Genomic DNA, 20,655 nt, shown 5'->3' on the forward strand with positions numbered 1-20,655 from the left:
AAAAGAACTGGCTAAACGTGATTAGGTGACAAAGCCGGTCTGCGACCTCTTGGAGATAGCATGGATGTTGGTATAGATGTTCCCTCCGCGCTGATAAGAACATAATCCCAAAAGAAGTTCCCTTTGTTCCTGAGTATGCGTATTAGATGCTATTTGTTTGTTGTCTGTCATTAAGTCTAATCTGCATCGACACTGATCCGCACCTCTAACAGACGGTCTGTCAGTGCGTTTTTTACGTGATATGGCATAGAGTAAATAAATCCTATGTTTATTCTCTCGACCTATGATGTGCTGTAGAATATCTGAACCTTCATCCCACCAATCTATGCAATAAAGTCCCGCTTGCTTCCCGAGTACTCTCTGCACCAGTAAATACCCTGAACGGTCCAACCATCGACAGTGTACAAGGTTGGAACAGTGACAGCCCTGTCGTGAGTCTTGTGGCAAGTAAACTGCTTGAATCCGTTGTTTCCGCCTCCGACCCACGCATTGTTGTTTTGCTCAAATGCATTGGCGTTGATGTCGACATTGAATGTCACACCACTGTTGAATCGGCCTTTTAGGAGTTAGTACTTAACCTTCCATCTTTATACGTGAGACTCACAAGCTGTGCGCTTGCCTTCCCAAACGCGGTGGCTACCATGGGTAACATCGACGTAGTCGTCAGGGCGTCTACCCCAGGCCCCAGCATTGTCCTTGTAGTATGCACACCCGCTGGAGATCTCATTGCCTCTCCTGGAGTTGACAATGTAGATGGATTCCCAGCCAGCATTGACGGAGGTAATGCCGGCGAGAGCAGCGGTGAAGGCAGTGAACTTCATGGTGACTGGGAGAATGTTTGTTGGTAGGGTGGATTGTTGGGTTCGGTTGGATGAGTGAGTTGGATGGTATTGAACTCGAGATGAGAGGCATATGAGCTCGTACTTATAGAGAATTTCTATCAATCGGACTGCCAAGGTTATTACAGTTCAATTTTAGGATTATGTAACTTATTGACTTTATGTATTCAATTCTAACCCAACATAGTATTATTTTTCAGCCCTGTACAACTCGGCATATCCCACATATACATAGCCAGGGGTTAATTTAAGCATACTGGTTAACTTGGAGATTGATGCTGACGGCATGGTGGAAAGCCCGCTTACTATACATAAACGAGGGCCGATTTTAGTCTAGACCGATCAGCCGCACGTTGTCTCACAGATACTCATTCAAGGATAATACAATATTTTGAAGTATTGAACCAATCAATCAATCAACAAGTCTTACGATTGTCCAACGGGGAAATGAGGTATGCGTAGATACTATTCGAAAACGTATCAGCTGATGTTTAGGCTAAGAACTTGGTTTCTTCAATGAAACCCTATGTCACCGTCTTTTAGCCATCCCATGCAATGGGCCAAATGAAGCATTTCTGAACTTGAGAAGGAACTTTGTAAGGATCCTTGACCTTTCCCGCTGACCACTTTGAGGCCTTCACATTTATTGACGCTCCCCGCTGAGTAACAATTTGAGCAGATTAGCCAACGCTGTTTATCCCTTACTTAAGAGGCACAGGTAGTTTGGAACAATTGAAGGCGCCCATGCACACGAGAATTTATTTGATGTAACTCTTCGTCGATTGAGAATATGTAGTTTACTTGACATGGTTCATCTTGGCTGCCACAATAAATGCCGTTCCCACGATAAAGCTACTACCCATAAACGCTTGGGCCCCGTAATACCTCCCCTGCATGGCAGTGATTATTGCACCAGCAATCGGATTACCGGTTAAAGTCGCAAAGCTAATCACCGTAAAGTTCATGCCAATGTAAGCACCTCTAGTCGACAGATCTGTCGTTAAGCATGAAATCCCAGCAGGGAAGAGACTCAGGATACTACCACCGATGATGCCGTAGAATACTGTCCATACATATGCGTGAGTGGGAGTATCCACAGCAATCCACGAAAATGTGGCAACGGCAGCCACGAGACAGGTCGGTATCAACAGCTCCAAGGGCCCAAAGGTATCGGCATAGTGATTTGCTATCATGCGACCAAACACGCCGACGCCGTTGAGAATAAGAAGGAGATTCAACGACTGCGTGTAGGTGAGGGTTGGGGTGATGATGTCGCGGCTGTATGGAGCGATGTAGTAATAACCAAAGAAGACGGCCCAGAAGTTCTGTATAATGAGATTAGCATTTTCAACAAAAACAAGTTATAAAGTATGGACCTACAAAGAACATTCCAATGGTGAAGAATGTGTAATCAAGTTGTTTAAAAGCAACCCACTCAACCAATCTGCCCGACTTAGTTGGAGGCAGTCTTGTCTTCATGGCAACAACGACAAACAACAATGTAGCCGCTTGCACAAATCCGATGGCACGCATAGTCCAACCAAAACCAGCAGTAGGTAACAACTGTCTAGCCATGGAATTAAAAACCAGTGCTCCAGTGACAGAACCACAGGTTGAAATGCCAATAGCTAGAGAGCGTCGCTTAGCAAAGTAAGTTGAAGTGACAGATACTGCAGGAGTAACGAGGAAGCCATTGCCTAGTCCACAGCAAATTCCTTGCGAAAGAATCAACTGCCAGTATTGGGTGGATAGTGAAGCTGTGAAGATGCCGATAAGTACTAAAATTGTACCACAAGAAAGCACTAAACGCAGGTGTCCTGAATCAATGTATCTGCCGACGAAAGCGCCGACAAAGAAACTGAGAAAGACTTGGATAGAACCGATCCAGGAGATGTCAGACGGGTCTCGGTCAAGAAACGTGGTGTAGTACGTCTGAAAGATGCCAAAACTGTTGATAAAACCCCATGTGTTCATGAAGAGGAAATGGCCACATAAAGCTACATTGACAGGATTAGTTAAGAATCTTGTTTGTGTATGGGATAAACTCACTGCATAGCCAAGCATTCCAACCTCCATCTGGTGGTGGGGAAATATCTGAAGCAACATCATTGCTGGTCTCATCGGAACTCAACATCGCATCTGGAATGCATCCCGGAGTCTCTGATTTTGATTCTTCATTGTATGAGCGAATCGCATCAGAATCAGTATCTTGTTCTTGTTGTGGAGGCATGGTTTCAGTCTGAATCCTCTGCGCCTGATGGTCAGCTGTAGTTTCAGCTTACAAGATCAGCAATGACCAACAATGTGGCCTAATTTTTTTTTTTAAATTTAACTGTCTCGAGAAAAGAACTAATGGAGAGCGGAAAAGGGCAACTTTTGTGATTAACGTGAAGATCAATTTGTCATGGTTGCTTCGGAAGTGGAATCGCTCCATCGACAGGCCTTCTCGGAGCATTATGAATGAGTGTTTACGCTCCGAATTTCCGAGCACAGACGCGTCTACGTTGTTCGGAGACAGCGATTTGGGAAATAGGACGGGTTTACCGTTTCGAAAGAGAGTTTCTCCAATGGATTGTAGGGTAGATTCCTCATGATAATGTATCTGAGAGTGAACTCTACGACTGACGAGATTTCATCAAGAGCCGTTTGTTGTAGAATAAACTATATGAACAAGGAAATAAGAAACATTTGTGAAGTTCAGGGTATCCTGACTTCGTTATGGTGGAAATATAAAGGCTTCTTAACACGTGATTCAAGTTCTGTTTTGTAGTGCGAATGTTATGAAGTCAAGTATGAGCTACACATTAGTGAACGAAATCAATGTTAAATTAAGAAGATAAAATATAACCACCACATAAGAGAAATGTTTGAAGCCACTTAGGGGAAATTAAGTCATCTACTTAAAATAGCTTAAACATTTCATACCGATATAATATTATTGTTGCAGTACGAGGATTCACTGTTAAGCTCATATCTCTTTTAAATCGAACGAGTCTCTATCCATACAGATACAATATGAAGGTAGAAGACAAAAATTGCTAGACATAAAATAACGGGCCAATAAAATGATATTGCAAAGCATTCAATTCAACTATTATCAATCTATAGACCAAGAGACTCTCCCAACTCCACCAACTCCGACACGATCTTCTCAACAGTCTGACGCGTAGTCAAACGATTACAAGCGATGCGAAGAAACTCTCCCTTGGCCTTTCCAGGAGCAAAGTCCACCTTCCAACCCATTTCCTCAATCCCCTGGAACAATGCTCGCGTGTTGCGACTGTTGATCTCTGCCAGTGTTTCTCCAGACTTTTCAGGTGTGGACGCTGACTTCCAATAGAAGCAGACCTGGGCGAAAACCTGTTCAGGATCCCAGATCAGCTCAAAGCGTGGATGGTCTCGAACAAGACAGGCAAGGTGCTTGGCGCTGTCGACTGCTTGCTCAACCTCACGGGCAATGCCTGCTGTGCCGTAGTAGAGCCAGTGGAGAAACATCTTGGTAGCGTCGTGTCGACGAGAACACTGGATGGTCAATGAAGCGAGATCGTTGATCTTCATGACGTCAGGGGCGGTGTCAAGAAGCTTGGAATGTCTCCAGCTCTCTTTTTCGCTCCCGTTCGTGTTGGCACTCTGTTCAGAACTGACGCCATTCTTCTTGGGGGCATCGTCGTGGAAGAGATAACCAGCATTGAGCTTGTTTGCCAACCACAGCGTTCGTAGGTCATTCACCAAAAGGAATGCACAAACAAGAGGGACTCCGAGGAGCTTGTGGGGGTTGAAAGCGATGCTATCAGCAAGGTGACTTCCCTTCATCAAATGTTTCAGCTTATCGGAGAACACAACACCTCCCCCCCAGCAAGCATCGACGTGAAACCATGCCCCGACTCTGTGCGCAATCTCACCGATCTTGTCGAGAGGATCGAAAGCACCATTGACTGTACTTCCGGAGGTAGCTGCAATCAGCAGTGGCTTCTTGCCATCTTTGCCGGCTTGATCAACAGCTCGTTGGAGAGCATCAGCATCCATCGTTCCATCATCCAGTGCAGGGACACGGATGATAGAGTCATTTCCAAGACCAATGACATTGGCCGAGTTTGAGACTGAGTAGTGTGCGGCGTCTGAAACAAAGATGGCATACTCGCCAGGCGTAAGACCTCGTTGTTTTGACTCTGGGGCAACAATGTTCCGTGCAACAAGCATAGCCATAAGATTACCAGCAGCGCCACCTGGAACAGTGACACCTCCTGCATGTGGGCCTTGAAGATCAAAAAGCCTGGCTAGCTCAAGACTGGTATGCTTCTCAATCGCTGTGAGAGCGGGACCAGCTCGCTGAACATGTCCGTTGTTGTTCAAGATGGACAGGAACAAATCTGAAGCAATACCTGGAGCAGAAGGAGCCGAGACGAGCTTACCCAGGAAACCAGGTGATGCGTTATCAACTGAGTTACGGCTGATGAGGTCGATAGCATCCTTGAAACCGGAAGTTCCAAGACCTTCTGCTGGGAAGCTACCGAAAAGCTCTTCATAACGCTTCAATGGCTTGCTGTCGTTACGACAATCAGACTTGGGGCTTCCATTCGAGGTATGGAATGCCCTTGTTGTTGTGCTGTCTACTAGTTGTAGTAGCTAGATGGAGTTGTTAACTTCGTTTAACACAGGGTATGAGCGTCCTCGCTTACCTCTGATATTTCGTGTCTTCTAGAGAGTCCGTTATCCATATTTGAGGCTTTGTGAGTGTAGGGTACTGTGGTTTGAAATGGGTCTTTCTAGATAATTGTAGCAATACCGCCTAAAAAGAACTGAACAGAGATAAACTGGACAGAGATAGTACAGATTGACAAGTGAAGACAATAACTAATCGGTTGTTCTAATTATATATACGTTTGGACGAATTCCGAAAGCTGTTGATCACAATGGAATTTACAAAGTTTCTTCATCAACATTCATCCCAGTGACTACTATACAACTCGTGAGCCTTACACCCATCTTGGAAGCCGCTTAGCTGATACCAGCTCGTATCAATCTAAACCTGTCTCATTGTATCGGGGCTCGGACATGAGTCTAGCCGTCGGAGATGCAAGACCGAAGAAATGGACCGATGGCGAGCCAGTATCCCCTGCATGGTGCAAGTGCCGACAGGGTCGGAGTCAACCCTCATGAATCCTCTACAGACCCTTCACATTCGGCATCATATTCTCGCCGACAAAATGTTCTTCCGATGCATGTATTGACTAAATCTATCCAGAAACGAGTGTTTCTGAACATATTTAGCCATCCTCATGCCCGGCCTGCTTCAACACTCCGCGGAAAGGCTCCCGATATCCTTGTTATCACACCACTCAACCATGATAAACATTACAAAGCCACAAAACTGGACCCGCGGTGATTACCTGGTCTCAACAGACCCTGCTCTTCTCCAGGTTGATGCCATCAATGCTGCGCTGAGCTCGGACATGGTCTGGTGGGCCGGAGACCTTCCGGCCGATGCACTCTGGGATGCCCTTCGGAGTTCAATATGTTTTGGTCTTTATCGTAAAAGATCTTCAGAAATGAATGGCACCGGGCCGACAGTTGGTATGTGAAACTGGATTTAGAATAAGCTTAGTGACTAAGGTTGGCTAACATCATTCACTGTGCAGAATACAAGATTGAGGAGTGGGAGCAGGTTGGATTGGTCAGAATGATCACAGACGGGGTCACATTTGGATACCTAACCGATGTGTACATTCTGCCAGAGCATCAAGGAGGTGGACGTGGTCGCTGGATGCTTCAGATTTTAAACGAGGCTTTGCAGGGTTGGCCTCATCTTAGACGAGTGATGCTTCTGACAACTGATAAGATGCATCTTTTTGGGAAGAATTTGGGGATGAAGGACTACAGGGAGTTTGACGGCATGAAGGGTGTTTCTATTGCTATGGTTGAGGGTCCTGGAGCACAGCATTGATGTTTGTATGTAGAAGCGATTTGGATGAAGCTATCAAGATATCTGTTATTTATCCCACCATCTTTACTTTTTTTTGTGTTTCTTTGAATTGTTAGCTGAATCATGACTTTTATTAATTTACAAAAACATTCTCAATAATAATAACGTTTATTTGGTTTATATTAGTTTGTGCTTGTTATCTTGATCTGTATCGCGTTTCCAATTCATAACTCATAGAAGAATGTGTATGTCACACAACTTCATGCATGCTGGCAGGTCGACATGCGACTTGGCGTTGTAGATGTTTGACCTGCTTGGCGCAGAATATTTCGGCACTCATTCTGAATGAACCCGAAACGGAAAGACACGTCTGCCGCATCGTGCTACACTGCAGATCCAATACCGTGAGTAGACACGTCTCGGCACCATAGATATGTGACCTTGGCAAAGCTTATTCAAATGCAGGGGTCTGTGATCTGAATTGAGATCCTCGACGTGTCGGAAATCATTCGATCAGCTTGCGTTACAGGGCCACATCTGCCGACTCATTCGGTGCAGCTGTATAGTCGCCGCTGATCCATGTTAGTTTTCTTTCGCCGAAGTTGCTCGTTCCGAAAGTGCGTAGGAGCGAGCATACATTGTGTCCGTAAACGAAGATGATCAGTGTCACAACCAACTCAATAATGAAATTGTCCGACTGATGAGACGCGTTTCTCGAACCATTTTCGGTACCGGCTACGGAATAATGAGAAGCAATCTACGCCGACTGCGATATACCGAATATTATGACAATGAATATGAAGGATATGTGTACCATAATTTTGATATATAATATGACTTCACCTCCATCGAATCATCATCTCATCACTCACAACACAATCACAACAACAACAAACACTCAATCACTTACACCTTTAAACACATTCTACTATTCAAAATGACTGCCTCAAGCCGCCCCGCCGAGTACAGAGACGTTCGCACCGCGAATCTCAACACTATCACCTTTGACAACCTCTTCGACAAGGATGAGGCTGAGCTTAAGCGCCTCATTGAGTCTTGTGAAAAGGATGGATTCTTCTATCTCGACCTGAAGAGTGCCGCGTCTCAGAAGTTCTGGAACGACCTCTACACGATCGACAGCACCACTAAGGACTGGTTCAAGCAGCCCATCGAGAAGAAGCTCCAGACCCCCACTGTTTCGCTTGCGCACGGGTAAGTCTCAGATGCAACATCGGGGCTGATCATCGCTAACACAGTCTAAACAGATTTAAGGCCGTGGGTAACCAGTCTGGCTCCATCGAGTCCAAGAAGGATGGTTTCGAGGCTCTCAAGGTATGTTTAAGCTTTATGTCCCTGATCAAAATTATGGATCATTTTCTAACAATATCAGATCGGCAAGAGTGAGCTCGATGGACGATGGGCCCTCCCTGATGTTGTATCGGACAACCTTCCCCTGTTTGACCAGTTCGCTTCATCCTGCCACTTCATCTCCAAGCTCCTCCTCGACTGTCTCTCCGACGGTCTCAACCTCAAGGGCGATGCTCGCTTCGAGACTCACCACCGCGACGACTGTCGCTCCAAGAGCACCCTGTACTTCTTGCACTACCCCCCTGGCGCTCAGGACCCCAACAAGGTCGGCCAGAACATGCACACGGACATCGGAACGTTGACGATCCTCTATGCGCCTCAGTGGGGACTCCAGGTCTTCTCCCCTGCCGACGGTGCCTGGGAGTACGTCGAGCCTCGCCCCAATCAGATCATCGTCAACGTCGGCGACACTCTTCGGTTCCTCTCGGGCAAGCGCTTCAAGTCTGCCCTGCACCGCGTTCTTCCTCTCGGAGGAATTCAGATTGAGGACCGATACTCTATCTCTTACTTCCTGCGCGCTTCTGACTCGACTGAGTTCAAGGACAGCGATGAGGATGAGTCGAATGCTAAGCAGTGGTACACCAAGAAGTACGCTATGTATGAGATGCCCCATGTCATCCAGAAGCAGCAGACGACACTCTCGGGTGGTATGGCGCAAGAGCTTCAGGCCACCTTCTAAGTTGGGTCTTTTTAGGGCTGATTCGGGGAGGCGTGAAGTCGGAGGATAATGGCGGAATGATGGAAGATTTCTTATTTTTGCGAAGGATCACACTAGTTACCTAGTTAAAATTGCAATTCACTCCTTTATCCATTACAATACTTGGTTCCATGCTTTGATTGGTTGGTATTTGTTGATTAGATCACTTCATCCATGGCCCTGGAAGTGGACTCACTACCAACGTGGTCATCGTAACAGGGGCTGCAAGCATCACACCTGTACGCTTCCACACCTATCATTGGTGTTTGCTTTGTTACTGAAAAATCTTGAGATGATAGGGTTAGCCAATGACTGTGTGTAGATATAGATAATTGTGATATCAATGTAGCAAATATTCTTGTTGCATGTTTTCTTGGCTAGAGATCCATAACCCCTGGGACTGCGCGTTATTCCGACAAGCATTTTCGCCAAGAAGTGATCGCAAAGCTTTGTCATATGTCATATTGACAAAATGAGTCATGACCCAAAACGGATCACAACAACGAGAATTTTCAACTTGTGCTGACAAACACAAACGAATTTACTACCATAGCATACCTGCATGATTTCTTCACAGCTGTCCATTCTCTATCAAGGGATACAGAGACAAGATTTGACCTGATTATGGGGATTCGAAAAGAGGAAACTGACACGACTCAGGGAGACTGCGGATGCGTATCCGAGCGGAGTATTTAACAAGCTTTTCGCGTACGCAGCCCGAGACGTAGTGTCGTAGCACCCGATGGGAATGACATGGTACGGATACCGGGTTTGAACATTTTAACTTTACGTCATGGTGGCATACAGTAAGCTTTTCGTCATGCCGCAACATGCCGTAAAGGGCCTATACCCTTGTCTTTCCGCGGAGAGTCTATCGGATTTAGTATTCTTTTTTTGTCCTAAATCCATCTTAGCGTAATTATTCGTAAACATGTCTTCTTTCTCACTCTTTTTTCTCTCAATTATCTGACCAAAAAAAACTCTCCATTCTTAAGATCTAGTAAAGGATCTACATGGAGCTGAAACAAGTCTCCTTTGACGAGCAGCGATTTGCATTCTACAGTTGCTCATCCTCCTCCTTTGCTAAAGTTTAGCCCCCACTGCCTTTATGTTACGCGTCAGGCGAACAGGGTGGGAGTCTCCCCTAGTGCCATCAGGAACGGGCCGCTCTCCCCATCCCTGTCCTGTCTCTAGCTCCCGTGCCGAGGCCAAGATTCATAATTGGATGACGAAGGCGAGCAAGCGGCCCGAAGTTCGTAATTTACTACGCATATCTCGGCTTGAAACTATTTTCGTGGGGGTGAAACTTGTACTTCCAAAGCCACGGCTTTTCAATGCTGGTTCACGCCGTTAGACAACTCTTTTGTATTGGATGTATTGAATCTGCTATAGTTGTATTTCTATTGCTGCAATGGAACTTCAAGCGAGATGAAAAGAGTTTGATAACTTAGTTATTAAACATAAATAATCGTGGACTGATCTTCACAAAGATAAGAGATTATTGACCACTATAAATTTGCTCATGGTCCAGGGCTACCTTCAGCTGCAACGAGCAAGTGCTCCGTGTGGTTACCACCGGGCGGAGCAGATCAACATGACAGGCTTGGTAAGCCCTGAACCCCTGTTCGCTGCAACGTTATGCCGGTAAGAGAAGAGACAACTAATCTAATTGAACCCTGGTCTGTATTGATCCTACATTACTAACGCCAAAGGCTCATCGGCATTTTAATTATACAAGGGCTAGTTACCTTTTTCGTCAATTCACGGTAAATCATATACACAAAGAGAACGATTGCCATCGCCAATAGGTTAACTGTAGAACTGAGAAGGTTTTCGCTCATAGCTAGCGAGTCCGAAATATACTCTATAAATAAAACTATACGCGGGTTGAGCTTCTGTTCTGCTAGAAAACAGAAAAAAGACGAAAGAAAGTACCAGAAATTTATGGCCCAATATCCTTCCTGTTGTAGTAAAGTCTATTTTGACGTTATAATATGTAAGAATTACCTTACCGTGCACGCCATGGAGGAAGGACGCTAAGGATCGGCACTTCAGACCCATGCTTCAAGCCAGTTGAGCCGCAGTTACCTTAGCTACCTAGCAGTATTCGACATAATTCCGCGTAGATGCATTGCATATAGAAGGGCCCTTTGCAACATCTGTCCCTGGCCAAAAGGAGAGTCGCAGTTTGAGTGATATTGTTTAGGGTCGTAAACAGACGTATAGAAATGACCAGAAACGCCATGCTTGGGAATTTCCGCGCGTCGAATATGAACTACCGAGTCATTTGTTATCTGACCTGATCTTCAAAAATCTGGGGTGCTACTGTACCACCAACGTCCCTCTATTATCATCTCTCAGATTCCAAAGTATTTGATAATATCAATCTCCTTGTTTGATAAGAACATCTTGGCGATCTACTACCTAGCTTTGGTTCATTCATCTTATCACACACTGGTCATTACACAAATACACACACTCATCAGCAATGTTGAAGCGTCGATCAGCTTGTGAGCGCTGCAGAGGCCAAAAGCTCAAATGCATCCGCGAACCTGACAATAGGACCGACTCTTGTCTTCGATGCTCCCAAGCGCGAGAAGAATGCGTTGTCAATTTGCGAAAAACCCCAGGTCGACCATCTGGACGAACCAACTCGTCCAGCAGACGCAGCCCTCCCAGCAATACAACCCCCCCGACTCAGACGCCTACACCCGCACCAACGTTGGTTCACGATGATAGCGACTCTATCTCAGTCCCGCGCAACGGATCGTTCGCTTCCTCTTCCGAAGATGCTTTGGAAGGCCTGCTCGACATGAACATTGACTGGGGCGACATGAACATGTTCTCGCTAAGCGGCAACGGGGCAGACCAAGTCCCCGAAATACCCAGTTCTTTGTTCAGTTTCGCAGAATCTACCAGGGTTGAGCCTCCACCTCCGTGCGCTTCGTGGTCCGCTTCTGGAGATTTTGCCGCACCAACCGGCTTGTTCCCCTGCCAGATCCGCAATGAAATCTGCGACCCAGGTATTCAGCTCTCTGGACTCCAGCAGAGCCTTTCAAAACACTTGGTCCAGTTACAGTCCTTTTCATGGGATATCACAGCTGTTTTGAAATTGGAAAGTGCCTCGTTTGGTTTCCAAACCCCAGAATCACTTTGTGAGGCAAGTAGGTCATTCAACCCACTTGTCGGTACTTTTGAGATTATTTCAGAGTTTGAAAATGTCCTTGAAATATTGAGGAATGCCGTCAAGCGAAGAGAGCGACAAGAAGTCCCAACTCTTCCCAAAGAGATGCTTATTTGCTACTCCTTGACTGCCATTTCATGTTATCTGCAGTTGGTCTGTGTTTACAACAACCTATTCTCATATGTTCTTGATCAAGCATCAAGCAACCTAGCTGTCAGGACTTTCGTCCTTGATTCCACCCCGGTTATTTCTCTCAGTGGGTTTGTTATCCCGTCACCGAAAAACATTGTCGGTCGATCATTTGCACAGCTGATGCAACACAAGATCGGCTCTGTTGAAGCGGCTTTGGGACTTCCAGACGATTGGCGAATTTCGAAAGATTTATCTTCACATCAATCCGCTGATCGACCTTTGCTACTTGGTGGTAAAGAAGGACAAGCGTTGTTGGAATTACTCAAGGGTCAGGCTGTTGAAGGGGAAAGTCTTTCCAGCGCAATGGGTCTATTGGAATCTGTGCGAGATAAGATCACCGAGATAGAATGTTTAGCGTAGCGGATTCTTTAATTAATTCAAATTGGGATATCTGATTCAATGTGTTGAAGTGTCTACATTGACTGTCACATGCTTATTTGTTATATGACTGACGTCTTTTGTCGCTGTCAAGCTAATTACACCCCTGGTCTCCTGTTCCCGTTCCCGCCGTGGCTTGCATTAGACTTACGTACTAAGACTGTGACAAGAGTGTGTGCCGGACGTAAGGTTCGGACTGTTTCCGTCTGACTAAGAATTGAAGAGTCAAGGGTTAATCCTGTCTTCAAGGTATCAGAATATTTGGTTGCTTAGTCATGAATGGTAGAATCAAAAGGTTACTTCAACTTTACTTCATCGAGTACGTAGTTGTATTCTGTAACACTTAACACGCAAGTCTCTGACGACTGGTTTGCCTTAATTTCGCCAAGTACAACGGATGCTCTATCTGCCAAGTTGAAACTTAAATGTGCTTATATTGAAGAACAATAGTGATTCCACGATATTTAGTTACCTTCTATATGTAATCGGATGAAAAATTCCACAGCTTTATTCTGCTAGAGTTTTGTGATTGATAAGGGTCTTTTGGCCTTACTTGGAACTCTATTATTTTTTATTGTTGAACTACTGGTACCGTATTGTTAAGGGCATCCTTCTTGGATGACTCGCCACCTCATATGCAATCGGACTGTGTCCTAAGCGGACTGGTCTAACTGTAACCAAACGAAATTTTCAACGATGGAACTCATGACTAGCCAATGAAAGAATGGGATTAACTGGACTTAATGTAGCATGATAATATGTATGTTGCTACGCTACAAAGAACTGCCGACTACTACCTTGGAAGTACAGAGTCCCTATCAAACCCTACATCCGACGTCTAATTCCAACGTTGACAGCCTCAGGCTTCCTAGCCAAGCCCTCCAAAATCTCCATCGTGTCGTCTCTCATGATCAAGTCATACCGTCTTGCCCAAGTGGCAGTGATAACCTTGAGTTCCATCTCGGCAAGATTCCGGCCAAGACAAGCCCGGGGGCCATGGCTGAACGGGATGAAGGCCTGTTTCTGTCGCTGCGTTACATCCTCCCATCTCTCCGGTTTGAACTCATCCGCATCCGGTCCCCACACCTCCTTGAGATGATGAACAGTGTAGATTGGGATGCTGAGAACAGTACCAGGAGCGAAGTGGTATCCGGCAATTGTGACGCCGTTGCCATTTTCAGGGACCAAGCGAGGAAGACCGAGGCTGATGGTGGAGTGATGCCTCAAGGCTTCGTTGACGACAAAACCGAGGTACTTCAGGTTCTTGACCATTTCAAAGGAGGGGATTGATACGTCGGCGGGAATAGCTTCATCCAATTCGGCCTGAAGTTTCTTCAATACACCGGGAGTTCGCACCACGTGATACAGCAACGCTGCCATGGTGCTACTCGTAGTATCAGTTCCAGCAATAAGCACAGTCAAAGCCTCAGCGATGAGCTCTCCCTTTCCAAACGGCTGACCCTTGTGATCTCGACCCTCACGCACACGTTCGAGAAGATCCTTCTCACGTTCATCACCGGGCGGGTTGTTCAGTCTGTCCGTAATGCGAGATGTGCCAAGAGTACGCAGGTTGATCATGCCATTGAAACCGGTACGGAAGAAAGGATCAGGGCTCCACTTGAGGTAAGGCTTGAGTTCAGGCAATGCTCCGACTGTAGCCGCAATCTCACTTCTGGTGCTGAGACTGGTGATGACGGGCAGAGAGCTTGGACCCTTTTCTGTTTCAAAGTCCACAACTTCTGAACCTTTCGCTAAAACACCGAAGGGGGCACCAAAGGCGAGATCGCCGATGATATCAAGGACAAGATAGCTAGTAAGTCAGATAAGGTTTCTTAGTATTTCGATGGGTGCCACTTACTTCAGCCAAACACGGGATTCAACGTCGGCATATCCGTCAAACTTTGCTTCGTTGGCTGCCATGGCGTCCCACTTCTGTAAGAAGACATTGAGATGTTGTTGGATAAACGGTTCAAAGTTTCGCATGGACTGTGGTGCAAAACTGTGTGATACAACCTTTCTCTTTCGAGAATGCTCAGCACGATCTCTAGATGTGAAGATACTGTAGGTAGTAATGACAGAAGCATCATAGAAGGATCTTCTAGTCGTTAGCATATACACAACTACCAGAATATTGTATTTACTTACGATTTCAGCATTCCATTTCCATGGCCATAGATCGCATTTATGACTTCTTCATTTGCGATACTGACGTGGTTGGGTTGAATGCGAACCACGGGACCGTAACGTGTATGCGCGTCGTTTACGTATTTCCAACGTGACTTTTCTCTGCATGCATAAACAAGCCACCAATTGGAAAGACGTGCAAAGAGTGGACCAGGAATGCTACGCAGATGGCGGTAGTTCCAGAAATAGGGAATGATGTAGTAGAAGAATAAAGAGATCAAGCCCAAGGGGGCGAGCCAGATCAAGGGAAGGACAGTGAACATGGCCATTTCGAAGGAATGCTTAAAGTGACTTCTTCAACTGGTTGTGATAGAGATCTATTGACAGTATATCGGGGTTGATTGACGGCTGCTTTTATACTGAATATTGCTGTTGATCAACATGTTCAAAAGAGTAGATGGCATTCATCCCTTACTAAGCAGAATATTGATTCGGAGCATTAATTCCAAGATCTTCGGGTGCAAATGATGGTGGTAGCCGGCGGCTACGCACTTCTTATCAACGGAGTTCGTCCACCGTTCGGTGCCGGAGTCCCCGGAACATGATACTTTCTCCGAGAGATACACTCCGTGTCGTCTATGCAGCAGGGGTCTGCATTGACGCTTTCGGAGTTAGAAGCGACTTCCTCTGAAACACAATGGACTGACGAAAGCTTAGCTTGAAAAAGCCAACGCTTTACCGAAGGTCAGCCAGTGGCCAATGTGGTCGTTTATAAGTGATCACCTAGACCTTGTATCTATTGAACAATTCACACAAAGAACATAGAGAATGCGCTATGACTCGGTTTTAACGGCATTTTTACCATAACGATTTATCACAAGATTATTCATGCCTCACAAGATACGTGAGTTTGTCCTATCTAATTCTGAATAGTTGCAATCTCAATCTACCTATCGCCCTAACATTACTATTCTACATAGCACGAAGTAAGTCATCCATAACTGAAGATACTTTGATAAGCTCTTCATCCTGGAAAGGGCGACCAACGACTTGAATAGTGGATGGTTGGGATGAGAACAATTCGGGTTTGTCTGCACGCAAATATCGTTAGTATTACACTTATAAAGTCAGATCATAGTCATAACTCACAGAGTTCATGGTTTGGCTTATCGTAGGGGTTCGTCTCCAACGGTTTGTAGTTGGAGGCAACCGGGTCATCCTGAGGGTTAACTTTGAAGTTGGCCACCGGCAAAATAACAGACGGGTAGTCCAAAAGATTGAACAGTGACGTGTACCCCCAGTAGACATTGAAGTCGTGAGGATATCCAACAGCGGGAGCTGTAGGGCAGATTAGTGCATCGACAGGACGACCAGTGCTGGTTAGTTTAGTTGTGGCATCCCATGCGTCACGGAACTTTTCCCGAAAGATTCTAGCCTTGACATTCAACTATCGTCTTGTAAGTAATTACACACGATGTTTTACGGTGATCATATATGCATACCTGTTGTGATTCTGCAGCGCTTATCTCTTTACTTCCAAAGACCTTGATCAAGTCTTCGAAAGCAGGGATGAGAGGCTCGCCTGTTGCCTCGAGCGTAGACAGTGTCCCGCTGTGCCCAGACTGGTAGTAGGTGTCGAACTGTACTTTTGTCAGAAACGTTTCTATTGCGCGACACAAACACTAACCGTTGTCTGGATGGCGTCCCAGCAGTCAAATGGTACGTCAAACTCGACAACTGAGAAGTGAGTTAGCATTGCTTGAGTTACTTGTAGTTACGAGTGTACCTTCATGCCCAGCTTTCTCCAATGTTCGCTTGGTATGCTCAAGGGCTCGAATAACAGGCGGATGAGGCATCACGACCTTGTCCCACTTCATCAATCCAATGGTGAGTTTACCCTCAATCGGCTTGACGGTCTTCCATGGGACAGGGACAGAAGTGGGATCATTCTGATTCTCAGGGTAAGCATTGATAAGTTTCGTAAAAGATTCAAGATCCTCCATGGAATGACAGATCGGTCCACAGGATAGCTTGATGGAAATTTGACCACTGTTGATATTATCCATGCCGCCCTTGGGAATGCGGTCAGAGGTAGGACGGATGGCATACAGCCCGTTAAAGGCTGCTGGAACACGGATTGAACCTCCGAGGTCAGTGGATGGAGTGATGGGAGTGCCTTTTAGAGCTACCAGGACGGCATCGCCACCGGAACTGCCACCAGCTGACAAGGCAGTGTTGTACGGGTTGAGAGTTCGTCCCCAAAGATTACTCACGGTCTCAATAGCCATTCCTGACTGAGGCATGGTTGTTTTGCAGTAAAAGACAGCACCAGCATCACGAAGGGTTTTGACCAGTGCGGAATCATGCTCAGGGCGGAAGTCCCGTCTTGAAACATAACCTGTAGTGGTAGGTCGACCAGCGACAAAGTGGAAGTCCTATTTTCACTATCAGCATAATCATCTCGATGTTGAAGATAATGTCTCACTGTACCTTTAAAGCAACAGGAACTCCATGCAATGGCCCCTTCAATTTTCCAGTGGCTTTGAAGCTCTTGTCAAGTTCCTCGGCTTGTCGCAGACCGTCCTCATAGAACCAATCCATCAAGCAATTGACCTAGTCATTGTTATTAAAGTAAAATACTGAATAAAGTCATGCTCACAAGCTGATGGGCAATGGCAGTCCGCGCACCGAATGCTTCCAACGCCTGGACTGCCGTAAGTTCACGAGACTCGATGCGCTTCACAACCTCCAAGGCCGTGAGATCAGTGATGCTAAGCTGCGCATCGGATAAGATGCCGCATTCTCGAGGAACGCTAGTTACATCGGTCAAAGTCCGGTACTTGGCAGGATCCAACTTCCATTTGGTCGGAATTGCATCCAAAACTTCAGCCTGAGCTGCCTTTGCGATTGCTTTCCACGACATGTTGAGTTCTGTGTTGTTGCTGAGGAAATAGTCGGCTTTGGTGTCGGTCCCGCACCAGTAGAGTTATACAGCCAGGGTTTTAGACGAGGGGAATTTGTTTCCTCAGTGGACACAACTGTTTTCTCATTGACAGTAACGTTATGGCCAAAAACAAGGTTTGGTACCCATGTAACGCTAGTCATGTCCCTGCATGTGAATTTACGTACACGTGTTGCATGTTGGTTACAAGCGGTGCAGTGCATATCGCTCCGACTCGGTGCAATTTCAATGTGGTTCAAGATCGACACTCGGAGCATTTGCCGTGCAGATTGTAACATGATACCATGCTAACAAGCCGTCTAGCCGAAAAGCTAGAAAACAAGCTTGGAAGAAATGGATTTGTAATCAGACTGAAAATGCCATTAGTAATGGCGATGCAGAACCAACACGGTTAAACCAACACAATCAACACAGGTCGTTATGTGGGGACGATATCGTCACACTGGAAGTGAGAGAATTCGTATATTAGAGCGAATAATACTGTAGAATATTTGTTGAAATTGTACAAGTTGTTCCAAAGTGATTAATCATGGCTTATGAGATTATTGACAACATCGCGGCTGAAGGGGCTCCCTACTACACGCCTGCTCAAGACCCTCCAGCAGGTAAGAAGCAAAAGAATTATCATCTTAGTGGTAATTGAGGCTTATACTCTACAACAGGCACACAGACCAGCGGCTCAACCAAGGTTTTCACACCCATCACCATCCGAGGCGTCACATTCCCAAACCGTCTCTTTCTTGCCCCTCTCTGTCAATACTCCGCCAAAGATGGATATGCTACTGATTGGCACTTGACTCATCTCGGAGGCATTATCCAACGAGGCCCGGGACTGTCCATGGTAGAGGCCACCGCTGTTCAAAACCACGGTCGCATCACGCCTCAGGACGTTGGTCTCTGGGAAGATGGACAAATCGAGCCTTTGAAGCGCATCACTACTTTTGCCCACAGCCAAAGCCAGAAGATTGGTATTCAGCTCTCGCACGCTGGTCGTAAGGCTAGTTGTGTATCTCCGTGGTTGAGCATCAACGCTGTTGCCGCTAAGGAAGTCGGTGGCTGGCCAGACAACATTGTTGCTCCTTCTGCCATCGCACAAGAAGCTGGCGTGAACCCTGTTCCCAAGGCCTTCACCAAGGAGGATATCGAGGAACTCAAGAATGACTTTCTGGCTGCAGCCAAACGAGCCATCCGCGCTGGTTTTGATGTCATCGAGATCCATGCAGCTCATGGATACCTGCTTCACCAGTTCTTGAGTCCAGTCAGTAACCAAAGAACCGATGAGTATGGTGGCAGCTTCGAGAACCGTATCAGAGTCGTCTTGGAGATCATTGATCTCATCCGGGGAGAAATTCCCGAAACCACACCCATCCTGGTCCGTGTCAGTGCAACAGATTGGTTCGAGTATGACGCTCAGTTCAAGGACGAGTTCCCTGAGAGCTGGACAGTGGAGCAGACTTGCAAACTCGCGCAAATCCTACCCAAGCACGGAGTCGATCTGGTGGACGTCAGTTCAGGTGGTATCCATCCCAAGTCTGCCATTGCTATCAAGGCCGGTCCTGCTTACCAGGTAGACCTTGCCAAACAGGTCAAGAAGGCCGTGGGAGATAGCGTTCTTGTTTCAGCTGTTGGCGGAATCAAGACTGGACATCTCGCTGAGGAGGTTTTGCAGTCTGGTATTGATGTTGTGAGGGCTGGACGTTGGTTCCAACAGAACCCTGGCCTGGTTCGAGCTTTTGCTAATGAGCTTGGCGTTGAGGTCAAGATGGCAAACCAAATCGATTGGAGCTTCAAGGGACGTGGGAAGAATGGACACAAGAAGTCGCCGTAGACCATAGATAGATGATTGTTCATCAAGACTAGTCTGGCCCAAGCCATCTTCGGGGCACTAGATAAAAGAACTGATAAAAGTTTAAAAGACGAGACTAAACGACGATTTATGCTACTCAGACTGTGCATCTTGAATGAATTGTGCATGTACTATCAAATGTGGAGGCTAATGTCTTTACTACCGACGAGGCCGTTTAACCAACACGTAAGCTTGGAAAGAAGTTTGTTTGCATCAATACCGAGGGGCTGTGGGCATATAAAAACACAGAAGGCAAGTCGTCTATTAGGAACTATCTTGCAAGCTTAAATCATTCCCTTTTATATCCTTAATCGCAGATGCCAGCCTCTAATTCCATTCACGAGCAATCAGTCGTTTGCATGAGGTCTGCAAAGATCATCCTTCCCACCCCCACCATTCTGGCAGCTGTTGGCACACCACTCGACATAATAGAGGTGGGCCTTGGACCAATACCAGCGGTCCTGACATTTGAAAAGCGTATGCTGTATGTGACCCTTGGTATAACCATCTGGAAGGCCCTCGGATTGAAGCTGAGACCAAATCTCGTCTTCAGTCCAGACTGAAGTTGAATAGTTAGCGAATGATGCTTGGTGACGGATGGACTTTGGGTAGGGAGAAGGAACATACAATGACCTCCGCTGTTTAGGTTATAGCTACAGTATTTGATGCCGTCTTTGCAGGCGAGGCCACTGACACTAGCCGTGAAGATGACACCAGTGGCAGCGATAATAGCTGCGAGTCTCATAATTGCGATGGTGGGGTTGAATGTTTGTGATTGAAGAGAGATGTTGTAATGAAGTAACTTGGATTGTTGTCCTTTGAGATGGTGGCTATGTGGCTTGATTGCTGTGTCTACTGAAGATGAGACCCTCAACCTTGAAGGAATCGAGTTTACTTATAGAAACACTTTCTGATGACCTCAATCCTTGGACAACACAAACGGCAGCATTGAGCACATTGTTGGCATCGCAACGTTCCTTTGCCTGGTGGATTCCCTGCAGCGGCCACTCCGTGACAAGCTTCATTGCAGCCATTCCGTAAGCTCAATTCCCGCCATTTACTCTACATGTTAGTCCTGAGAAGCTCTGTGTGGATACTGCCTCAATGTAATAAGCCAAGAATTCAGGGTTGCGGAGTAGCTG

The 20,655-nt window shown here is 46.3% G+C and overlaps 10 protein-coding genes across 10 annotated transcripts; 4 read left to right on the forward strand and 6 right to left on the reverse strand.

The window, feature by feature from the left end:
- Positions 1-323: 323 nt before the first annotated feature.
- On the reverse strand, positions 324-821 carry FGSG_08085 (uncharacterized protein; the record flags this gene model as incomplete). Its single annotated transcript, XM_011322435.1, has 2 exons — positions 324-556; positions 605-821. The coding sequence occupies 2 exons, from the start codon at positions 819-821 to the stop codon at positions 324-326; spliced, it is 450 nt and encodes a 149-aa protein (XP_011320737.1).
- Positions 822-1,603: 782 nt separating this feature from the next.
- On the reverse strand, positions 1,604-3,069 carry FGSG_08084 (uncharacterized protein; the record flags this gene model as incomplete). The annotated part of the gene is made up of 3 exons (XM_011322436.1): positions 1,604-2,164; positions 2,220-2,836; positions 2,889-3,069. The coding sequence occupies 3 exons, from the start codon at positions 3,067-3,069 to the stop codon at positions 1,637-1,639; spliced, it is 1,326 nt and encodes a 441-aa protein (XP_011320738.1). The 3' UTR covers positions 1,604-1,636.
- Positions 3,070-3,906: 837 nt separating this feature from the next.
- Positions 3,907-5,619, reverse strand: FGSG_08083 (uncharacterized protein). The gene is made up of 2 exons (XM_011322437.1): positions 5,519-5,619; positions 3,907-5,465 (listed from the first exon to the last, which is right to left on the reverse strand). The coding sequence occupies exons 1-2, from the start codon at positions 5,555-5,557 to the stop codon at positions 3,942-3,944; spliced, it is 1,563 nt and encodes a 520-aa protein (XP_011320739.1). The 5' UTR covers positions 5,558-5,619; the 3' UTR covers positions 3,907-3,941.
- A 511-nt stretch (positions 5,620-6,130) lies between these two features.
- On the forward strand, positions 6,131-6,854 carry FGSG_08082 (uncharacterized protein). The gene is made up of 2 exons (XM_011322438.1): positions 6,131-6,413; positions 6,479-6,854. The coding sequence occupies exons 1-2, from the start codon at positions 6,185-6,187 to the stop codon at positions 6,781-6,783; spliced, it is 534 nt and encodes a 177-aa protein (XP_011320740.1). The 5' UTR covers positions 6,131-6,184; the 3' UTR covers positions 6,784-6,854.
- Positions 6,855-7,625: 771 nt separating this feature from the next.
- On the forward strand, positions 7,626-8,943 carry FGSG_08081 (uncharacterized protein). Its single transcript, XM_011322439.1, has 3 exons — positions 7,626-7,974; positions 8,028-8,094; positions 8,153-8,943. The coding sequence occupies exons 1-3, from the start codon at positions 7,700-7,702 to the stop codon at positions 8,807-8,809; spliced, it is 999 nt and encodes a 332-aa protein (XP_011320741.1). The 5' UTR covers positions 7,626-7,699; the 3' UTR covers positions 8,810-8,943.
- A 2,372-nt stretch (positions 8,944-11,315) lies between these two features.
- FGSG_08080 (uncharacterized protein) lies at positions 11,316-12,563 on the forward strand (the record flags this gene model as incomplete). Its single annotated transcript, XM_011322440.1, has 1 exon — positions 11,316-12,563. One exon carries the CDS (start codon positions 11,316-11,318, stop codon positions 12,561-12,563), a length of 1,248 nt encoding a protein of 415 aa, XP_011320742.1.
- A 749-nt stretch (positions 12,564-13,312) lies between these two features.
- Positions 13,313-15,059, reverse strand: FGSG_08079 (uncharacterized protein). The gene is made up of 3 exons (XM_011322441.1): positions 14,727-15,059; positions 14,440-14,676; positions 13,313-14,391 (listed from the first exon to the last, which is right to left on the reverse strand). The coding sequence occupies exons 1-3, from the start codon at positions 15,032-15,034 to the stop codon at positions 13,407-13,409; spliced, it is 1,530 nt and encodes a 509-aa protein (XP_011320743.1). The 5' UTR covers positions 15,035-15,059; the 3' UTR covers positions 13,313-13,406.
- Positions 15,060-15,677: 618 nt separating this feature from the next.
- FGSG_08078 (uncharacterized protein) lies at positions 15,678-17,628 on the reverse strand (the record flags this gene model as incomplete). Its single annotated transcript, XM_011322442.1, has 7 exons — positions 15,678-15,796; positions 15,855-16,152; positions 16,208-16,345; positions 16,393-16,442; positions 16,492-17,140; positions 17,196-17,318; positions 17,365-17,628. The coding sequence occupies 7 exons, from the start codon at positions 17,626-17,628 to the stop codon at positions 15,678-15,680; spliced, it is 1,641 nt and encodes a 546-aa protein (XP_011320744.1).
- Positions 17,629-18,196: 568 nt separating this feature from the next.
- FGSG_08077 (uncharacterized protein) lies at positions 18,197-19,600 on the forward strand (the record flags this gene model as incomplete). Its single annotated transcript, XM_011322443.1, has 2 exons — positions 18,197-18,272; positions 18,330-19,600. 2 exons carry the CDS (start codon positions 18,197-18,199, stop codon positions 19,493-19,495), a joined length of 1,242 nt encoding a protein of 413 aa, XP_011320745.1. The 3' UTR covers positions 19,496-19,600.
- A 228-nt stretch (positions 19,601-19,828) lies between these two features.
- On the reverse strand, positions 19,829-20,547 carry FGSG_08076 (uncharacterized protein; the record flags this gene model as incomplete). The annotated part of the gene is made up of 3 exons (XM_011322444.1): positions 19,829-20,072; positions 20,141-20,388; positions 20,432-20,547. The coding sequence occupies 3 exons, from the start codon at positions 20,545-20,547 to the stop codon at positions 19,861-19,863; spliced, it is 576 nt and encodes a 191-aa protein (XP_011320746.1). The 3' UTR covers positions 19,829-19,860.
- Between the last annotated feature and the right edge of the window lie 108 nt (positions 20,548-20,655).

The sequence above is a fragment of the Fusarium graminearum genome, chromosome 2, assembly GCF_000240135.3.
Source record: "Fusarium graminearum PH-1 chromosome 2, whole genome shotgun sequence".
Classification (NCBI taxonomy): domain Eukaryota; kingdom Fungi; phylum Ascomycota; class Sordariomycetes; order Hypocreales; family Nectriaceae; genus Fusarium; species Fusarium graminearum.